The following is a 21,660-nucleotide window of genomic DNA, read 5'->3' as shown; positions in this document are numbered from 1 at the left end:
TATTAAAATAAATCTTAAAGAAATAACATGGTAAGATGTGGACTGGATTCGTCTGGCTTAGACTAGGGACCAGTTGAGGGCTCTTGTGAACACGGTAATGAACCTTCCGGTTCCATTAATTTTTGGGAAATTTTTGACTAACTGAGCGACTGGAAGCTCCTCAAGAATAATTCGACTCCATGGAGTTACTTAATTAGATTCTATTGGAATATATCAGGCAAACACTGGTCGAAGCTGTTTCGACCGCGCAGTTTTATCATAGATGAGGTAGCTGGAAAGATGAGGTACTGGTTTATTTAATATACTATCCCAGCATTCGCCTGGAGGAAACTAAAGAAAACTACAACAATTCTCAGTCGGGATATCTGGATATTTAGCCCACTTTCAAACCTGAAAAAGTTAGCTGACGTCATACAAACCCATTCGGTCTTCGAATTTCATGAATGAGATTAGAATAATACCAGCTGCTTGTAAAAGGAACACTGTGTTCTGCAAACAGGGGACCGTGTAACCTTGTCACTTGTGACGCGACGGCTTCAGTTCACGAAGCTTCGCGCTGGGAAATGATTGATTCTGTACAAATGTTTACACAACGAACCTCTGCTACTCATTGGGTACGAGGCTGGGTGGAAACCAGAAGCGGTCTGGATATTGTGGAAAAGAGAATATTTTATATCCTCTGCCGGGAATTGAACCGCCCAGCCTGTAGCCAATTTTTATATTGAGTGAGGTATAGCTACCATCGTAGCGTTTTGGAAATCGATAATTTCCGGGAAATCTCTAATTTTGGGGATTCCATTTCATTTTCAATCTACAAATTGTTTGTAGTTTGTCGTAGGTTTTTGTTCGGTGTTTTAATTTTTAGACAGAAAAATGTTGCTTAATGGTTAGCAAATCGTTCGAAAATTGTTAGAAGAAAGAAGCAATCTATTAGCAGAGGGTATATATTGCTTCAATTGGAACGTATTTCCATACGGGCCCTAGTTATAAGGGTCTCTTTATCTGAGAGGGAGATTAAACCTCAGAATCGTGCGCTATTTCCTCTGATGTCATTGTTCCCTTGGGTGGCACTGTTCCTGTCCATGAATACTGCTTTCAGATCCGTCATACTATCTTTTCTGAGGCCACCTGCTGTATATATGTTCGCCTCCTACAGGGAATAATAGTATTGTGAGAATTTAGGTTATAACAGCGGTAATTATGAAAATAAATATTTTCTGGGAAGTGACACCGCATTGTGTTGTGGACGTTTAGCGAAATTTCTGAGATTGCAACTTATTTATATAGTTTATTTTTCGATACTGAAGCGGAGCCAGTACGTTATTATTATTATTATTATTGTAGGGGGTGGGTTTCCCCATGCACCGCGACCAGATTGATCTATTGTGCGTCCCCCTATAATCTTCTACCAGCCTCTATACCCTACCGGTATTGGTGCTTACCATCAGTCCCACCTCAGCCAGCGAGGTCGGCCTCTACTGTCTCAGAGGTATCTCAATGCTTCCCCCGTCTACCAGAGGCGTTAGAGACTACTGTTGGGCGGGAAATGCCTTTAATTTAGCTCAGTGGCCTCCTTTGGAGACATGAGGTTCTTTTATGTGCCGTAAAGCTACGACACGGGACCCACGGCTTAAAGTCCCTCCCGGAGGACTTGTTCCCTGAATTTTTCCGCCCTTAAAATTTCCACGACCTCCGCCGGGTTTGAACCCGCGTACCTTGAGTCATGAGGTGGGAACGTTACCCCTAGACTACGGAGGCCTCTGAGCCAGTATGTTACTCCGAAACATCTTTGAAACTTCTAATTGGCTACATGTCACCACGTCTCTGGAGATAGTGCTCTTCAAAGTAATATTTCCATTACATTTCTTTTTACCGTAATTACAGGCGGAGAATATAGAATGAATAAGAGACATGATAAATGAATTAAATAATTTGTGTGTAATGAATTAGCTATATAAATATTTTTATAAGCTTATTGCTGCCGAACACTTCTTAATTATCACTTTGCACGGACTCCGTGGAAAACACCGTCTTCTATTTTAAAGGGTTCTGACGATGGCGTATAACACAGAATTACTCGGTTTTGGGACTTTGTCCATCATGCGGTATTCTACAAACTAGAAAACACAAGATTTCGGAAACTGGATGTTTCCGTCCTCAGGTGAAGAGGGAAAAAGACGCCTACTCAGTTGAGCTCCATAGAAATAGCTAATATAAACACTAGAGAGGTCTAAAAAATAACAAATTCTGTTTGGTAGTGGGTTCAAGTCCCGATGAGGTCATCGGATTTTTTAGTTGACCTAATCCTTCCAGCCGCACTATGGCTCTGGGGTCGACTCAGCCTCAAACACAAATGAGTACCAGGAATCTTCCTGGGGACAAAGGGCGGCCAGCGCGTAAGGCTGACAGCCTCACCGCCATCTGTGAGCCTACTGTCTAGATAATGTGGGAGCTTCGACGTCTCAAAATTCTATTGGCTTCCATGACTTGTTACAGGGATAGTTTTACCTCTTTTTTATAATACTAAAATGTAAAAATTGTAAAGACGTGTTTCTTGAAAAAAATTAACTTATTTTTGTTATGATGGAACTGAAGTTTCCTTGACAAAACATCCTATGGCTCGAAGCTCAGTCTAATATCCATCAAAAGATTAGAAATGAATGTACAGTATCAACTTCTGATTCGTTATTGGCCGCGGGCATAACTAGCCGCCACTGCAGTATGGTGTAAAGCACTGCAACCATACTATTTCGCTTTATGTTGGATTATTGTCGCTATATTAGTAATACTCTCGTGATGCTCGCTGCACACAGCTGTCCCAGTGTGTGAGTAAGGGCTCAACAGACGGGATTTGATGCGGAAACTGGCATTAACAAGTAGACAAGTTTGGATCACACAGAACATAGACTCCTCTTTCGAAAACTTAAATATACCGTCAATTAATTGGTTCTGTTATCTCGCGGTAGCGTAGTTGGTTGAGGGGCTATGCTACAAGCTGGAAGGGTTCAAGTCCCGATGAGGCCACTGGATTCTTTTTCTATTGACCTAATCCTTCCAGCCGCACTATGGCCCTGGGGTCTACTCAGCCTCTAACAGAAATGAATACCAAGAATTAATTAAATAATTTTAATGGGGAGTGAAGAGCGGCCGGCGCGTAAGTCTGACAACCTTACCGCCATCTTTGAGCAGATTATTTAGATAATGTGGGAGCCTCGATGTCTCACAACCATATGGGCTTTCACGGCCTGGTACAGGGATAGCTTTACTTTTACTTATTACATCAACTCTCCTTAAACATAAGGCAAACACGTCTAACAGCTACTGTACTTAATTTAACTTAATTAAGAATAAGTATTCGTGGGAAGCCAGAAGGAAAGAGACCACTAGGAAGACCAAGACCGAGAAATCAGCCCTGTGCTCAAAGTGGGAGCGGGAGGAGAAAAGGAAAAGAGGCAGGTTATTTAGACAGTTAATTAGTTAGTTAGTTTGTTAGTAGAGTGAAAGGGAAATTTAGGAAAGGCGATGTAGGAACGTAGAAAATCTTTTTACGAAGCCAAATAATAAAATTTATAGGTAAAATTATATTTTACTCAGGACAATACTGTACAATAATATGTGATGAACATTTCTTTACTACAGAAATTAATGGAATTCCAAGAGCACAAAAGAAAAGCTGGGAAAACAACTAGCAGGTTATATGGATTTACAGACACCATCACAAACTTCTGTATACTTTACAGGGCACAAGTTGTTACATCGTTGTTAATGCTGTTTCACGTTAAAATACTCAACTACGGCTGAAATCTTTTTAAGACGAAGGTTTAACAAATAGTAAGATCATGATTGTTGTAACTGGCGGTGTGCTGGTTCAGCGCCTGACTTCATGTGCACCTCACCTCCTGCTGGAAAAGCGTCGCCACATTCTGTCATTGGAATCGTCCTGAAATGTAATTAAAGGAACATGAATCAGTTCCCGCTGCAGGCAAAAAAAAATAATTGCTAGGAATATAAAAACCAGAAAGATAGGTTAAGGTAAGAAATAAATGAAAAATATATATAAAGAGCGGGAAAAGTAATGTATGGATGAAGGAGAAGAAACATGATGCACGCAAATAAAAAGATGATAATATTAAAATGTGAGAAAGAAAATGGTCAGGAAAGAAACAATAAAATAATAAAATTAATTAATATAAATGATTTATTAAAGATATGACCGCCTCTATGATCTAGTGATGACAGATACTGGCTACAGATCCAGAGGTCTCGGGTACAATTTTCGGCGTTACCAGATTTTCTGAGAAGTAGTTGGTCTGGAACGGGGCCCACTGAGCCTCGTGAGGATAATTGAGGAGCTATTTCAAGGAAATAGCGGCTTCGGTCTAGAAAACGGAGATTAACGGCCGTGGGGATCCATTGCGCTGACCACACGACACCCTCTATCTGCAAAAGTTGGCATTAACTTCGCCGACAAGCGGCGGTAGTTCGGTCGGTATAACGTCCAGTTACGGGCTGGGATCCGATTACCGACAAAGGCAAGACACTTGTCTCTTTTCTGCAGCGTTCACCCCGGCTCCGAGACCCACCCAGAATCCTCTCCAATGGCTACAGTGCGCTCCACGGAGATAAAGCGGCTGGGGCGTGAAACTCACTTACTTCCATCTAGTTCGACATTAAGCATGCTGAAGCTATACCTCCACTCCCCCATACGTCTTCATGGCGTGATGTTTAATTAATTAAATACAGGGACAACTTTATTTTTACCTTCACACTAATATGATTTTTTTTGGTACCTGAGGAAAACTGGAACTGACTCATATAATATGAATGACTCTTGTGAAATTCGTGTTTGTGATATCTTTAACGACGCCGTGTGTAATTCAGATTATGTGACGTCGGACTGTAGGATGAATGATGATGAAATGGAAAAGATTGGGAAGGAAACGGTCGTGTGTCATCCCGGAAATTGCCTCGACGAACTGAGGAAAATCACGTAAGCCCTCAGTCAGGATAGTTAGTGTACCGGTCGGAATTCGAACCAAGAACCTCAGAAATACAAGTCAAAAGCGTCACCATTAGTGCAACCTGCTTCGTAGATATATCTTTAGAAAAGAAATATACCCTGACTGTGGATAATGAAACGGGAAATGATATAGTCGCATACGGAACTGTCGTAACCTATTTTAATTTGTTCTGCAGGCATCTGTGTAGAGTAACTGAGAAAAAGTACGAAAAAATCTTCGTTAGATATTCATGACTTTATTCTCTTCGGTAAATTTTGAAGATAATGAGGAGGATTTTAAAACAGAAAACGAATTATTTTGGAAAAAGTTAGTACTGGCTTGTGGGATGTAATTAATTCAAAGACAGTAAGGTGTCCAAAAGCCGGTCACGGTAGCCGAGCGGTCTAAGGCATGCATTGTCTTCGCTCGCTCGGAAGCCGGGAACGTGGGTTCGAATCCCACTCAGGGCATGGATGTTTATGTGCGTTTTTCTGTGTTTGCCTACAGGTAGAGGCCTTGCGACGAGCTGATCACTCTCCAAAGGAGTCCTACCGTATGTATAAGATCTAGTAAACCGAAGTGAAACGGAGGGTTTCATGGAGGTGGGCCTAGGCCCAAATTGGGGCTGTAGCGCCACAGAAAAAAAAAGCTGTCCAAAAGAAAGTACTGTTTCCATCTGCAGCGTCGAAGATTAATACAAACAAAAATCCAGTAGAAGCAGGAGGCAAATTCGCGGTTTCCTTTTGTTGCTTTTTCTGGTTCGACATTCAAAAATTAGTTTCGCTTAGTGGAGGTTGGTGTTCAACTGGGGCCACTCGGCACAGCGGTCATTGATTGGCCTATTGTAGCTTGCCCTTGGTGATTATGATGATGGAGAATTTGGTGGAATGAAAATTGGCAGGGAAAACCGAAGTACTCGGAGATAACCCGCCCCAGCGCCATTTTGTCTACAACAAACCTCACTTGAACAGACCCGGGATCGAACCCGGGCCGCCGCGGTGGGAAGCCAGCGACTAACCGCTTGAGCTATGGCGCGGCCAGGAATTAGTTTAGTTTGCTATCTGCGACTGATGGTTTCCTTCTCTGCATGTTCCTCCGAAGCATCGATCTCTCTCCGTACTACACACTTCAAAGTCACCGCTACGAGGACCTCATATCCAACGCATTTCAGATACAGTTGCCTGTGTTCTACTCGCCGTGAAACAAGAAATTTGATGTAAATACATACTTGGTTCTGTGAGCCAGAGAGAAAGAAAAGCATGTGATGGAAAAGAGATACATATTGTGTCACGTAGGCCCATTGCCAAGTAGCAGCTGGGTAAACAGGCGACAGTACAACAGCCTTTGATAGGCAACAGCTTTGTGAACACGCTCCACCGTCAGCGACAGAACATGCTATAATGATATGTTTTCTATGTGGTCCGTACCGGGGGACTATATAACGAGGGTTAATAATTCGAGAGGACATTGATTGCCATGTGGAGGAGGGGTCGAATACCACCACCGTGACCCTGCGAGTCGTAGGAGGCGACGAAAAGGGAAGTCTCAAATCTGAGACAGTAAAATATGGTCGCGAGTTTCAAGGAACTCGAACCCGAGAAAGACTGCACCGGCAAGGGCCAGCAGCATATAGAAAAGACAGACCCATCTTCTCATCAGAAAGGGCGCACCACAAAAATAAGACCGTAACTGTCAAACGGTAATAATTAGTATTTGGTCATGAGCCCCAGATGGGGCTCGACACCAAGACTTACTGACTGACTGACAGTCAGTCGCAATATGACTTTGACTTGAGAGGACATTACATAGGACTATGATAGCAAGGGTTCAGTTACAAAAAGGAAATCTCTGATGGTGACCCTCAAGGGGCTTAGTGTCAAGACGAAATGATTGGCGGTAAACCGCCAGTCGTAAGGTAAATCTTGAGTAGTGTTTTAGTTAGTTGAGTCAGTGAGAAGCTGGTAGCTGAGGCCGGTAACAGTTCGGGAGCCCAGAGGAAGAGGAACGCCTGCCGTTGGAAGCCGCTACCAGACAACGGCTAGTAAACAGTGAGAAAAATTTATGTGTGCTGTAGTTACAGTGATCTTCGGAATGTGCAACTCAGTGAGACTGTCGTAATTATTTGTAGTTACGTTCTGTAAGTGTTCAATAAATCCGATCGCCAACCCAAACCCCATATATAGTCGATCACGTGACAATACCTATACAGTGACAGGCGACATACTTTGCCCTTGTATGGTGCAGTCTTGGGTTACCGTTAATATCTACATAAATAATGTAGTGCGAAATATTACGCGAAAGCCATCTCAACAATCGCGTGCTTCTTTTTGTCTGCTTTTACGCTTTATATACGAGAATATACTGCGGATTATTGTCAAACATAGTATATACTATTTGTTATATTATTTATTTCCTTGATATAACTACCAGAACATTACCGGAATAAAATAATTATTTTTTTTTGTTTAGTAGCATAACAAAGCAGAAACGAAACAAACTTCGTGACCTGTAGTCCGCAAGCGAACTATACCGACCGAGCGACTGCCGCTTGTCGGCGAAATTAGTGCCAACTTTAACGGATAGAGGGTGTCGCGTGGTCAGCGCAACGTATCCCCACGGCCGTTAATTTCGGTTTTCTAGGCCGGAGCCGCTATTTCCTTGAAACAGCTCCCCAACGAGGTTGAGTGGACCACGTTCCGGACCCACTACTTCTCAGAAAATTTGGTAGCGCTGGGAATCGAACCCGGACCTCTGGATGTGTAGCCAGGAACTATCCTACGCTATCCTACACCACAACACACTACATTACACGGCACTACGCTCTGCTACACTACTACACTACATCACACACACCACAATACACTACACTTCACTACACTACACTATACTATACTACTAAACTACAATACACTACACACACAGCCAGATTAATCTCGAGGGAATTGCTACCCAACACAGTGAATAAACTGCTTCAAGGGTTTTATGTATAGAAGTATATCACATAACCACATATCACGCCATGGAAGTTCGTAACGTCTGTTTCTCTGTAACTTTCATAAAGCTTATCACTGAACACCGATGTCTGCTCCATACTTTGGATATCCCGGGTTCAAGACTCGTTCCGGAGCCCGAATAAACTGACTGACGTATCTCACAGTGTCCGTCAGCCCCTCCTGGCAAATTTCATGAACTTGTTTCAAACTGGAGCGCATTCCATCACTTTCGCATTCTAGAAAATTCATTATTCACCAGGCATAAGACGCTGTCTGTATCTAGCGTATGGTCGAATACTGGGATGATGAATTTGAAAGGATGTAGAAGGACACGGTCGGTCCTTAATGGAGGCAGATATTTATCTGAAGACACTGACGAAATATATGGTAAAATCAAGCCAAGGAAGTCAGTGTAAAGGTCGAGATTCGAACCCAGCACTTCCCTAATACAACTGTACAGGGTTAACTCTTGAGTAGCCTGTTTTGTACTAGGCCTAATTACCGATCATATGTAAACTTAGCTATATCCATCTGGCGCCATATAAGCTTGGCTACTGTCAGTGTAGTTCAGGAAACGAAAAATAAATAAACTGCATTCGAAGGGGAGACTGGGAGATGGGCAGCTTTTAATACTCCCCTCAAAGGGGTCCTCCGACAGCCTGAGATTTAGAAACTGAAGTGAAGTGGGGCGATTCAAGGATGCTATGTGCTCCAATTGGGAGCAACAGGAATAAAGATAGAGAGATACATAGAAGGGCAGCGCCATAGCTCAAGCGGTTAGTCGCTGACTTCCCAACACGGCGGCCCGGGTTCGATCCCGGGTCTGGCCAAGAGGGATTTGTGGTGGACAAAGTGGCGCTGGGGCAGGTTTTCTCCGAGTACTTCGGTTTCCCCTCCCAATCTTCATTCTACCAATTGCTCCACAATCACCCTCACCTATCATCTGGGGCTGGTACAATAGGCCAGAAGTGGCCGCAGTACAAGGGACTTAGTCCCACCCCACTAGCAATAAAAAAAGAGATAAGTAAATATGTTTTAATAATGCTCAGCCAGTTCAGTCCAATTATTTAAGTACTTAGCGACAGCAATAAAACCAATCAAAAACAAGAAGTGACAGAAGAGACAATTAATAATTTTTTCTCTGTGGGTCTATAGCCCTTTGAACCTTGCCCGCCTTTTCAGTTTTATATAGTCGGTAGGACTCTCTAGACGGGGGAACAGCCCATCGCAAGGCCGCTACATACACGCAGAACAACACAAACAGATAATAAACGCACACAGACATCCATGCCTCGAGTGGGATTCGAACCCACGCTCCTAGTGTTCCAGCAAGAGAAGACGGTTCATGCGCGGCCATTGTGATCGGCGATGGATAATAATTACAGCACAAAAGTCACAAGCAATGTAAGAGAAACAAATATTACAAGAAAAGTGACCGCATGAAAAAAATAAGGCCTTAGGACTGTCATATGTGTGTATATATATGTACAGTAGACAAATCTACGTATGTATATATGCATATATTCATATATGCATGAATCAATGTATATTGGATTTATGAATGGAAGTACACATGCATCCTTATTCATATTAATATACTGTCGAGCCGAATGAATTCGGGGAGTGGAGGCCAATCACATCAAAACTAGTGTGCGTATACCAGACTTCCCCTTTCTTCTAGCGAGTTTCGGAAACTTGGTCTGCCTCGTCTCTCGCGGTGTAATCTAGAAATATTACTCGGATAAAACCAGAGTCGCGAGGCAAGGAGAGGCACTGCAGTTGAGTCTGCGTTCAGGACCACCGTACAGCGTTCACTTGTGGTGAAACCGTTCGTGCTGTGTCAAGGAAGTATCGAGTCACGTGCTGTGAGACGCGAGCTAGTGAAGGTAAGAACAGAATATCCACTGTCTTACAAGCATAACTCTAAAAAAACAAACATAAAGTTATCCTTGTAACAGCCCGTGAAGGCCCATACGGTTGTGAGACGTCGAGGCTCCCACATTTTCTCTAGATAATCGGCTCACAGATGGCGGTGAGGTTGTCAGCCTTAAGCGCGGCCTCCATTTACCCCCAGGATGATTCCTGATACTCATTTCTTTTAGAGGCTGAGTCGACAGAAGGACCTCATCGGGACTCTAACCCGCGACCTTCCTGCTTATAGCATAGTGCCTCAACCAGCTACGCTATCGTTCACAAGCGCAACTGTAGTGAACAAAAAGAAACTGTCAAGATTTTGACGTACTGTATACAACGACTACAGAGGAACGGACACGCATCGCAGGAAACACATGTCACGTGACCACCAGAAACTGCTGAGTGACGTCACCGCAGACACGGAAAACGCAGCCTCTTTTATTGTTGAGTGTTGAAACGTGTACACAGAGCTGTTGCCTGGCAACGCGTTGATCAAATCTGTTACATTATTTTTCATATGTAAAAAAAAAGTAAAGCTATCCCTGTAAAAGGCCGTGAAGACCCAAAGGGTTCTGAGACGTCGAGGCTCCCACATTTTCTAGATAATCGACTCGCATATGGCGGCGAGATTGTCAGCCTTACGCACCGGCAGATTCCTGGTACTCATTTCTGTTAGAGGCTGAGTCGACCCAAGGGCCTTAGTGTGGCTGGAAGGATTAGGCCAATTGAAAGAATCCACCTCGTTGGGACTCCAATCCGCGACCTTCCGGCTTGTAGCATACTGGCTCAACCACTGACGTTACCGCATGCCCGTGAAATTTGGTAAGAAATGTAATATTATCTTAGAATAATTAAGAGAGCAAAAAATTTTCTTTGTGTATGTTTATTAAACTGTACTGGGGACACGCGGTAGCGTAGTTGGTTGAGGCACTTTGCTATAAACAGGAAAGTCATGGGTTCAAATCCCGAAGATGTCATCAGATTTTTCAGTTGACCTAATCCTTCCAGCCGCAATACGGCCCTGGGGTCGAGTCAGTCTCTAACAGAAATGAGTATCAGGAATCATCCTGGGGGTAAAGGGTGGCCGGCACATAAGGCTGACGTCACCGCCATCTGTGTCTAGAATATGTAGGAACCTCGACGTCTCACAAACCTATTGGCCTCCATGGCCTGTTACAGGGATAGCTTTACCTTTTTATTTTATAGAGAGCGCCTGAGTAACATATTTAGCTGTAACTGAATGTACATCGCATCTTCATTGTTCAGTCTTGAAGACTTTATGGACTGAACATGTGGCGTCTTTGAAAAATAAACTCATAAAACTCTGCAAGAGCGTAAGTTCAGTTTCAATTGAAGTGGCTATATAGGGAGGACTATTCAAGCGAACCGAATCTTGGCATTTTGATGACGCAATAACATAAAACGTACATGAGTTTACAAAGTATTTTGTTACATATATACTATTTAATGAAGATAAGTTTAAAAAAAGATGTTGAAACATATTTTGTATTCATCAATGGGGGAGAAGAAGAATGCATACAGGATATTGGTGGGAAAGCCAGAAGGAAAGAGACCACTGGGAAAACCAAGACGTAGGTGGGTGGACAATATTAAAATGGATCTTAGATAGGATAGGATAGTATGTGTTGGATTGATCTGGTTCAGGATAGTGAGCAGTGAAGGGCTCTTGTGAACACGGTGATGAACCTTCGGGTTCCATAAAATGCTGGGAAATTCTTGTGTAGCTGCAGAATTGGCGGCTCCTCCAGAAGGGCTCAGCAATATGAGTGAGTGAGTGATTTTGTGTTCGTCATAATAATTAATTTGATTTAAATTTCCTAATGAGGAATATATCTAGAACCAGTACTATCACAAATATACGTATAACAGGTTCGGGTAGGGTACATTGCTTCTGGCCTTCGCCAGCGCAGTAATTCCTAGTTCCAAATCCCGCGAGACTCACGATCATATTCTATTACCTTACGTATATGAGAGTTGCGCAACTATTTCTGAGCCATAACAGAATGTGGTGTCACTACTATTATAGTTTGTTGATTGCATTAAATCTGTAAGGAACTGTATGTACGGAAGCAGACATGAACCAGCCATGATCTCTAAATTGAAATTCTTATCTGCCTGAACAGTTACTTACAGGAGAGGTGTCCTGTTCAGCTACCGGTCTCAGCTCTGCCCTCTTGCCGAACCTGAAATGAAAAGCAACAAAATCTTCAGCTACATTACAGCAACAATATCGTTCATCACATAAGCATTCAATAGCAACAGCAATAGTTACATTACTACTTGTTAGTTGTAGCTTCTTTAGCGACCCAATCAGAAACTCAGATTATGTAGCGTCCAAAGAACTGACAATGAACAATGAACTGAAGACGATACGTGAGGAAGATATCGTGCCATAAGTGAAGATACTATTAAGGCATTTTCCTAGGAAGACTGGGTAAATTCATGAAAGATCACAATCAGGATAATTGGTGTCCTGGCCGAGATTTTAACCGAGTACCTTCTGAATACTACTCAGAGGCTTTAGTTTTGGAACCAAGTTGATTGTTCATTCAAATAATAATAGTGATTTCAATATTATTAACATTTTAACAGAAAATAACTCGATACTTAACTGAATATAAAATGAAAATTTGGTAAAAGCAGGATATCGTTAAGAGGGTTTGTATCACCCGTGGCAGGTACAATAGGCCCAAACAGTGGCCGACCGCGCCGAGTGGACCCAGCTGGACTCCACTCCCCTACTATGCGAATAAAAAAGAGGATTATAAATATTTCTAGAGTAAAGCGGTTCTTATTAATGTAATACATGAAACATGTATAGGGCCGAAGGGTACCATTGTGAACGTTAAAAAGTTTACAAATAAAGTTGACAACTAACACTAAAACTAAATATAGGCCTAAATTTCGGAGAAAATATATCAGGGGACTTGTCAGCACAATGCTTTTAATTTAATGAACCTGAAAGCAGAAATGGACCATCCATCTGTTCGACTCAAAATTCTCTAATTTATGTAATTAAAAAAAAAACAGCGCTGGTTTCTTGCTTTGTTTATTCTCCGATCCTTAAATTAGAGGCGACATGTTCCTCCGAAACGTCGGTTGACCTTCACCGGATTACACGGCCTTATATTTCAGAAGATAGAATTCTTGATAATCACAGCTGTGATAAACTCAAACCCTATGTAAGTAATAAGGGAGACTAACACAAGAACAAAGAAAAGTTCACTTGAAGCCTCTTCTTATGGTCTTATGTAAACCAGGTTTTATTATGAATCATGTCACTGAAAATATTAATTTGCGAGCAATATTTGGTGTAAACATTTACATCTGATTTTAAGAAAATATCGATCATCGCATGCCGTTTTTGTCTATTTCAGCATTTATATTTAAGGATATCCTATTGATTATTACTAAACATACTACATACAATAGGTTATCATATTTATTTCCTTGACATAACTGTCACAATACTACCGAAAAAATCTTGTTTTATGTGTTTAGTAGCATAACAACCGTTCATAATTCAGCTGAGAAGTCGTAAATGTTCTGTGGTCTAATGGTCAGCGTGCCTGACTACAGATCCAGAGGCCCGGGTTCGATTCCCGGCGCTACCAGATTTTTTCTGAGAAGTAGTGGTCTGGAACTGGGCCCACTCAGCCTCGTGATGATAATTGTGGAGCTATTTCAAAGAAATAGTGACTCCGGTCTAGAAAACCGAAAGTAATGGCCGTGGGGATTCGTTGCGCTGACCACGCGACACCCTCTATCCGCTAAAGTTGGCACTAACTTCGCCGACAGGCGGCGGTCGCTCGGTCGGTGTAGTTCGCTTGCGGACTAAAATCACGGAGTTTGTTAACGTCCCCTTATAGAATAAGAAAATATAACTCTTTTGGAGCTGGGAAGTCACAGACAGTTGGACATCTATGACCCCCACATAAGGTATTCATTTGTAAATAGTGCCCCCAAATTGTGACGATTTTAACATAACTGATCCATGGAGAAATAATGCACCAATTTATTACCCAATTTTTATAGACAGGGAAAATTTTATGTGAAATTTACGAACAAATTTGTATGGCGATATAATGTATCAGTCACAGAAATATATTTAGGAGCCAGCGGAACCGTCTGTTTCTTCACAGATTTTCCTCGCCTAGGAATGCATATAGGATATTGATGGGAAAGCCGGAAGGAAAGAGACCACTAGGAAGACGAAGACCAGGGTGGGCGGAAAATATTAAAATGGATCTTAGAGAGAAAATATGATGTGGTATGGAAAGGATCGATCTGGCTTAGGATAGGGACCAGTGGATGTCTCTTGTGAACACGGTAATGAATCTCCTGCAAGTTCTTGAGTAGCTGCACAATTGGCGGCTTCTCAAAAAGGGCTCGGCTCCATGAGTTAGTTTAATGATCTTCGACGGACCTTTTTCGTAGAATGAGCTTTTACAGGTTATTGCTTTCAAGAGCTAAGAAGAGGAATTTAATATCTGCTGCCAGTTTGGTTGATGATTACGTACGAGAGATTTACACCTTGTGTAAGCAACTTACTTACTTATGGAGCTGAGCCCTTCTGGATGAGCCGCCAATTTTGCAGCTACTCAAGAATTTCCCAGCATTTTATGGGACCCGAAGGTTCATTACCGTGTTCACAAAGTCCCTCAACTTGTCCCTATCCTGAGCCAGATCAATCCAAGCCATACAATCCCATCACATCTCTCTAAGATCAATTTTAATATTGTTCACCCACCTACGCCTTCGTCTTCCCAGTGGTCTCTTTCTTTCTGGCTTTCCCACCAATATCCTACATGCATTCCTCTTCTTCCCCATTCGTGCTACCTACCCTTCCCACCTCATCCTCTTTGACTTGATCATTTTAATTGTATTTGGAGAAGAGTACAAGTTACGAAGCTCCTCATTATGCAGTTTTCTCCAACCTCCTGTTGCTTCATCTCTCTTCGGTCCAAATATTCTTCTCAACACCCTGTTCTCAAACACTCTCAGTCTGTGTACCTCCCTTAATGTCAGACACCAAGTATCACACCCATACAGAACCATAGGCAAGGTTATAGTTTTGTACATTCTAATTTTTTATATTTTTAGACAGCAGACGAGAAGACGAAAGGTTCTGGACTGAATGGTAGCAAACACTACCCGAGTTCAATCTCCTCTTAATTTCCTCCTGAATCAGGTTTTGATATGTTATAGTCGTTCCAAAATATCTGAACTGTGCCACATTTTCAAAACATCTGTCTTCTATCTTTATGTCATGATTTTGCCTTGCATTTTGGTGACTAGAGAGCAACATATACTTGGTTTTCTCTGTGTTTACTTCTAGTGTAAGCAGCTCAGTAAAACAAATTCTGTCTCCGAGCTCCTCCCGTCAAGTCAGGCCCATCTATAACGCATGTGGTCGCTTTACGTGCGAGTTGTATGGAACAAGGAAGCATGCATTTGTGCGGAAAACGTGAGACCATAGATATTACGGTCTTATGCCTTGTAAAACCATGTAATTTGATGGACAGGTACCAACATTTCGAATGAATGTATTGCGTCAAACTTCTTCCATGAAAAAGGAGCAGGTAGGTTCTCCGAATCATTGATATCTATCCACCGTTTTAGGGTCACAGCGAAGCAGGCAGTAATATTAACATTTAACACCCTGAGAGCCTCGACTCAGCGAATAGCTAGGCTGTCACATTTACATCTCTTCCGATAGAAGGCAGGAGGCCAGGAAGGAATTACTCCCAGCATCTGGAAAACTGTGTTCCATCAGGCGCATATGTCCAGATAAAATAATCAGTCTCTACTTATGACATTTCAGAATTAAAAAGAGCGAAGAGCGCGGAAACCGATGTTGAGTAAAGTGAATGGAATATGAGAAAAAACCGGACGAGGACAACAGAGATTCGGACGAAAGAAAAATATGATCACAGGATTTTTAAATTTTGATAATTAATTTCTGTGATTCTTCATAGGATATTAAGGTCATTTTAGCACCAGTGTGACAGAAGATCTTAACGTCTTCCATATTATTTGAAATTTTAGCTTAAAATTCCGACAGATTTGTTCTAAACAAATTCTTCATAATGCGAGCATACTCTGGATATATCGTATGTACAGAATGTCCGGATGGAAAGAATCCAAAATAAAATAATTATATCTCAGAAAGAATTTATTATACATATTAATGGGTTACACCATTACAAAGGGAAACTATCAAAGTTTTTCTGTAACATTCTCAATAAATTTAAATGTGGGCTCCCTTGGTGGCACGACAAATACTCGTATAGAGCCTTAAAGCCTCATTTGACTGAATATTATGCCATTTCTGCTTTAAGGGTGTAATTTTTGTCTGCTGTGTTTACTCACCTTGGCCGGGTACGCGGAGAGTAAAAGCGATCCAATTCTTGAAGTTGCAGCATTTTCAGAGCATTCTCCACCTTGGAGAGCTCCCGATGCCGGCCAGAGTCACTGCGCGGGCTACCTGCCACCAGGGGCTACACGTTAGAGGAATTCCTCCCCAACTATCCCTTATTTTTTTTTATTGCTAGTGGGGTGGGACTAAGTCCCTTGTACTGCGGCCACTTCTGGCCTATTGTACCAGCCCCAGATGATAGGTGAGGGTGATTGTGGAGCAATTGGTGGAATGAAGATTGGCAGGGGAAACCGAAGTACTCGGAGAAAACCTGCCCCAGCGCCACTTTGTCCACCACAAATCCCACTTGACCAGACCCGGGATCGAAACCGGGTAGCAGCGATGGGAAGCCAGCTACTAACCGCTTGAGCTATGGCGAGGCCTCAACTATCCCTTACGTACACTCGGAATCATTACCTTCACATAAACCATTTTAAATTGAACATGAGACAAACCTAATTAAGTCGAAATTGTATCACAGGTGGATTTGAAGGCCGAAAAAGGCTGAAACGTGTCTCTTCAAAGCGACTGATCATAAACGCAATGAAAATATCAGATTATACACGAGAATAACAGACATTAATATAATAACAACGGAATTTATAAAAAAAATGGCTAGGATTTTCAGAAAAAAAAATATATGTATAAACGCTGAATCGTTATAAACTGGAGGATCGTAAAGAAGTTAAAAGGGGCAATTTTAATAGTTGTAGTCGAAACAGGGCATTGCTTCCGATATTTTCAAAATATTTTGATGGAACAAACTTAATTACGTAATTTTATTTCATTTGTACTCATAATTCAGTGGGGAGTAAAAATTAGTTGCCTTAGCAGAAAATATATTTTGGATTTGAGGTTCTCACAGGAGTGACTAGAAAAGTATTATCTCCTGGCATATAACACCGTATAATCTGGTAGAAGTTCACTGGCATTTAAGGCCATATTGCCTCCATCTTCAGTGTCGAAGTGTAGGATACTTGTTTGACTGGATTACTTTTCAACCCTGAAGATGGAAACAGTGCGTTGAGTCCAGCTCTGTTTGCTGAATGCTTCTTCCTGGTGTGAGGGAATCTAGATATAAATTCACATCGTAATCTAGGCACTAGATACAGGTACCTAGTCAGCTTCACGCCATCTAGCGACTAACTGGTGAGTTCCAGAGCCGGTCTGGACGTAGTGGAGAAAAATCTCTTGCCTCTGCCGGGAATCGAACCCCTATTTCTTAGCCGTCCAGTCCGTAGCCCATCGTTATACCGACTCAGCTATAATCACCAATATTCTATGATTTTGTTTAAAATATGAAAGAGAGAAATACACTAAAATTTCTAGTATCCTTAGTTAATGTAATTCTTAAACACGGGGTGTAACATGTATGTAAAACACACAAGCATTCAAGGCAAAAGTTTACACAGACTGTTCTCATATCGTAAGAGCAGTAACACAAATTAATATCATTTATATACATTATGACAGCCTATGAAACAAAATAAATACTAGTTTGTTAAAGAAGAAAAACGACATCTTTGTGAAGCCGCAAAAATACAACGGGCAATAATTCCAAGTGTAAGTAAACATCGGTTTCGTATTGTAAACTTAACGGCAAGATTTATTATCAATGTCATAAAAATGAACACGTAAAATGCGCACCCTTCGGCCCTTTTCTTTCAAATACCAACCTTGGTCACGTGCTTCATTTAGGGATTTAAGAATTCATAACATATACAAGACACATACAAGATATTACTTTAACACATATAGTTCAGAACATATAGTGCTACATATAGTAACGTACATACAAATTCTTCCCAATTTAATTTGCACGGGCAGTCTTGAATATTAACTTCTTGAAGTGCCCGTATAGTGTTGGTGCATATATATTGTCACCTACTTTATGTAAATGCTACTCCTACGGCATGTTTTAACCTTAAAATGTCATCAACAGGCAGATACTTATTAAAAATGTTATATTTTAGCGTCCTGTTACACTGATTCATGTCCATGGTTTATGCTAACCGTCTTACAGTATATACACTTTTTCAACTTATTCTTCACTTCCACACTACACCACTTTCACACACATATCCAGCAGTACAACGCATGCAGTAACAGGAGCAAAACACAACACAGTACACGATACACAAATGTATGTAGGAAGTATGCTCACATAAAAGAGGATTGGCGGAATTCGCGTGTTTGAGTGCGACTTAGGATGAATCCTGAAAAGTTTTATTATTTAGAATTCATCGACATATATGACGAATATAGATTTTAGTCATTTTAGAATGAAGACATCATGGCATGCAGTACAATAGTTTAACGGGCATAAAGACACCTGAGGATGGCACATTAGTGCTGAAACACGTAGTGTGGAAGTGAAGAATAAGGTGGAAAAGTGTATATACTGTAAGACGATTAGCATAAACCATAGGCAGATACTTTTATGTAATTGCTGAACAGTGTTGCCATTTCCAGTTAATTGTTCTAAAACTAGTTTAAAACTTGTTCCACTTATTTTTTTAATATTGTTACAATTAGTTAAAAGCAAATTTTAAATAAATTAACCAATTTAAATTGGTTTAAATTATTTAAAATATAATTTTAAACTAATTTTGACAATTTTCTGAACTAGTTTTTTATCAAGTTTTAAAGCAATTACCTGGAAAAAGCAATGCTGTGCAATAATTAGGTAAAATATTTACCTGATGAATACCACGTAGGGTAGAAAAACTTTGCAGATGTAACATTAATAAAAAAGTGAAAATATAGAGCACCAACAGATACGAACACGACAAGAAATTGTACCTTCAAGACTGCCCCTGCAAAAACTAAATCGTCAACCAGTGTAACAGGACGCTGGAATGTTACATTCTCTTCAAGTGGATCGACATTTTCTATAACAAATTGTGATAAATGAAGAATCCTGTTCTTATAATTAAATCTCTGATAATTCTGGCATCACCGTTTCTACAGTGACGTAGAACTTTCGATATGCAACTGTTTTAAATAAAAAATAATAACATCAGGTGAATTAATATTTAATTATATCATTATGAATATTTCTTCCTGAGATTTTGGTGAGAATAACGGAAAATGATACCTAGCCTTATCCTCTATATAAAATCAAAAGGTATTTTGATAAATATATAAGATTTATGTGCAATTAATAAATAAGAATATACATATATATATGTATATCCTTATTTATTAATTGTATATATAATATATATATATACATATACATGTATATATATACATATTTGGAATATCCACAAGTCTTAGTTTACCGAAAAATCAGCAGGTGAGACTGAACAGTTCTTGAAAATTTCTCGGGATATCAGCCTTATGCAGGGAGAAAAAGCACATTAATCTTGGACGTAAAATATGAAAAATTAATTAAAAGTATAAAAGAATATAAAATTCTTCTCTCAATATTAGACCTCCCTTGTCAAATTTCGTCCATAACCATAAACGATTTTATAGGCAACATATTCAGAAGAACAGACATGATCTCCAGATGAAGGGTTTCCTTGAACTACAGACGTTCATACAGAAAGCCTATTTATGATCTTCTCTGTCTACTCATTTCAAGGACATATCTTCACATAAGAATAATGAGTGCATATAGAAGTCGTATAGCGAGCATTCATTTCGCCACGTAGTAATTTTTGTAAAAACTAAAGATATACCTGTGCTTAATTAATCAAGGCCTATGCCATGAGACCGCCTCTGTGGTCTAGTGGTCAGAGCTCCTGGCTATAGATATCGAGGTCCCGGGTTCGATTCCCGGCACTACCACATTTTCTGAGAAGTAGTGGGTTTGGAACGGGGTTCACTCAGTCTCGTGATGATAACTGAGGAGCTATTTCAAGGAAATAGCGGCTCCGGTCTAGAAAACCGAAATTAATGGCCGTGGGGATTCGTTGCGCTAACCACGCGATACCCTCTATCCGCTAAAGTTGGCACTAACTTCGCCGACAAGCGGCGGTCGCTCGGTCGGTACAGTTCGCTTGCGGACTAAACCCACGGAGGTATTTCTATGCCATGAAGATATATGGGAGAATGGAGGTATAGATCCACGTATTCTTGTCTTTGGCGCTAGATGGAGGTGAGTGGTCAGCATCAATCCCCTACCGCTTTACCCCCACGGAAACAGCCACTGCATAGGAGTCTGGGTAGGCCCCAGGGTCGGTGTGCACACCGTGGAGAAGAGACAAATCGTGCACTGCAGGAAATCGAACCCGGGCCGTCCAGCCGGTATCCAGTCGCTGTACCGACTCTACTACTATGTTCTACTTTGCAGTTGTTATTTGCTCGATGTGGAATGGTAGAATTGTAGAGCAGTGCGTTTCAGTTACAAGTAGGTGACAGTTTCTGTATTCCAGGTCACGTGCATGCGACAACAGGCAATGTCACACTGTTTCTGTGACGTCACCCATGCGCTTTTTCTTATTGCTAGTGGGGTGGGACTAAGTCCCTTGTACTGCGGCCACTTTTGGCCTATTGTACCAGCCCCAGATGATAGGTGAGGGTGATTGTGGAGCAATTGGTGGAATGAAGATTGGCATGGGAAACCGAAGTACTCGGAGAAAACCTGCCCCAGCGCCATTTTGTTCATAACAAATCCCACTTGACCATACCCGGGATCGAAACCGGGCCGCCGCTGTGGGAAGCCAGCGACAGTGAGCTCACTGTACATGGCATGGTTCCCTCGGAAACTACCGTGTACAGGAAATGTGGACAGAAGATGGAAACCGCCTATCGTAATCGATTCTAAAGGTTCCTGACGATTGTTTATATCACTGAGAATGACTGTTGACATTTCCTCCGAAGCAGCGAAGTTTGGCCGCGTATGCTTTCCTGCAGTCCCCTGTGTTGGTGCGCATTTGTATTCATGCTCTCTTCAGACCTCGAACGCACAACCCCATGCATCAGGATGGAAAGAGGGAGAAAGTGAAAACTATGAAGGAGGCAGAAGATATGAACGAGAATGACGAAAGAAGATAAGAAGGAGTAGAGGAGAAAATGGATATGAAGAGAAAGAAGACAAGACGAATGGGGAGAGAATGAAGTGAAGGAAAAGGATAGGAATTTGAAGATAAAGGCAAGAAGAGGAAAAGAGGAGAAGATCCAGGAGAAGGAAATGAGAATAAATAGAATAATAAGCAAGAGAAGAAGACAGGAGAAATAAGTAAATGTGCAGGAGAAAGAGGAATACAACAAAAGAGAATGAAGACGATAACGTTGAAAGAAAAAATGGAAAACGAAAGGTGGAATTAAAAAAGGCGGAAGACGATAAAAGTGAAGAAGAAGATAA

At 41.3% G+C, this 21,660-nt stretch overlaps 1 protein-coding gene across 1 annotated transcript in view; it reads right to left on the bottom strand.

Annotated features, from left to right (window-relative positions):
• Positions 1-3,561: 3,561 nt before the first annotated feature.
• LOC111862367 (neuropeptide F) overlaps positions 3,562-21,660 on the bottom strand; it is a 64,140-nt gene continuing 46,041 nt past the window's right edge. The window contains exons 3-5 of the mRNA XM_023847683.2: positions 16,301-16,411; positions 12,060-12,111; positions 3,562-3,940 (exon numbers count right to left, since the gene is read on the bottom strand). Of these exons, the coding sequence (XP_023703451.1) occupies positions 3,893-3,940; positions 12,060-12,111; positions 16,301-16,411 (211 nt within the window). The 3' untranslated portion in view covers positions 3,562-3,892. The remainder of the gene's footprint in view (positions 3,941-12,059; positions 12,112-16,300; positions 16,412-21,660) is intronic.

This window comes from Cryptotermes secundus, unplaced genomic scaffold (genome assembly GCF_002891405.2).
Source record: "Cryptotermes secundus unplaced genomic scaffold, Csec_1.0 scaffold550, whole genome shotgun sequence".
Taxonomy (NCBI): Eukaryota; Metazoa; Arthropoda; class Insecta; order Blattodea; family Kalotermitidae; genus Cryptotermes; species Cryptotermes secundus.
The sequence above is the reverse complement of the archived record's forward strand: the minus strand, read 5'-3'. Positions and strand labels throughout refer to the sequence as shown.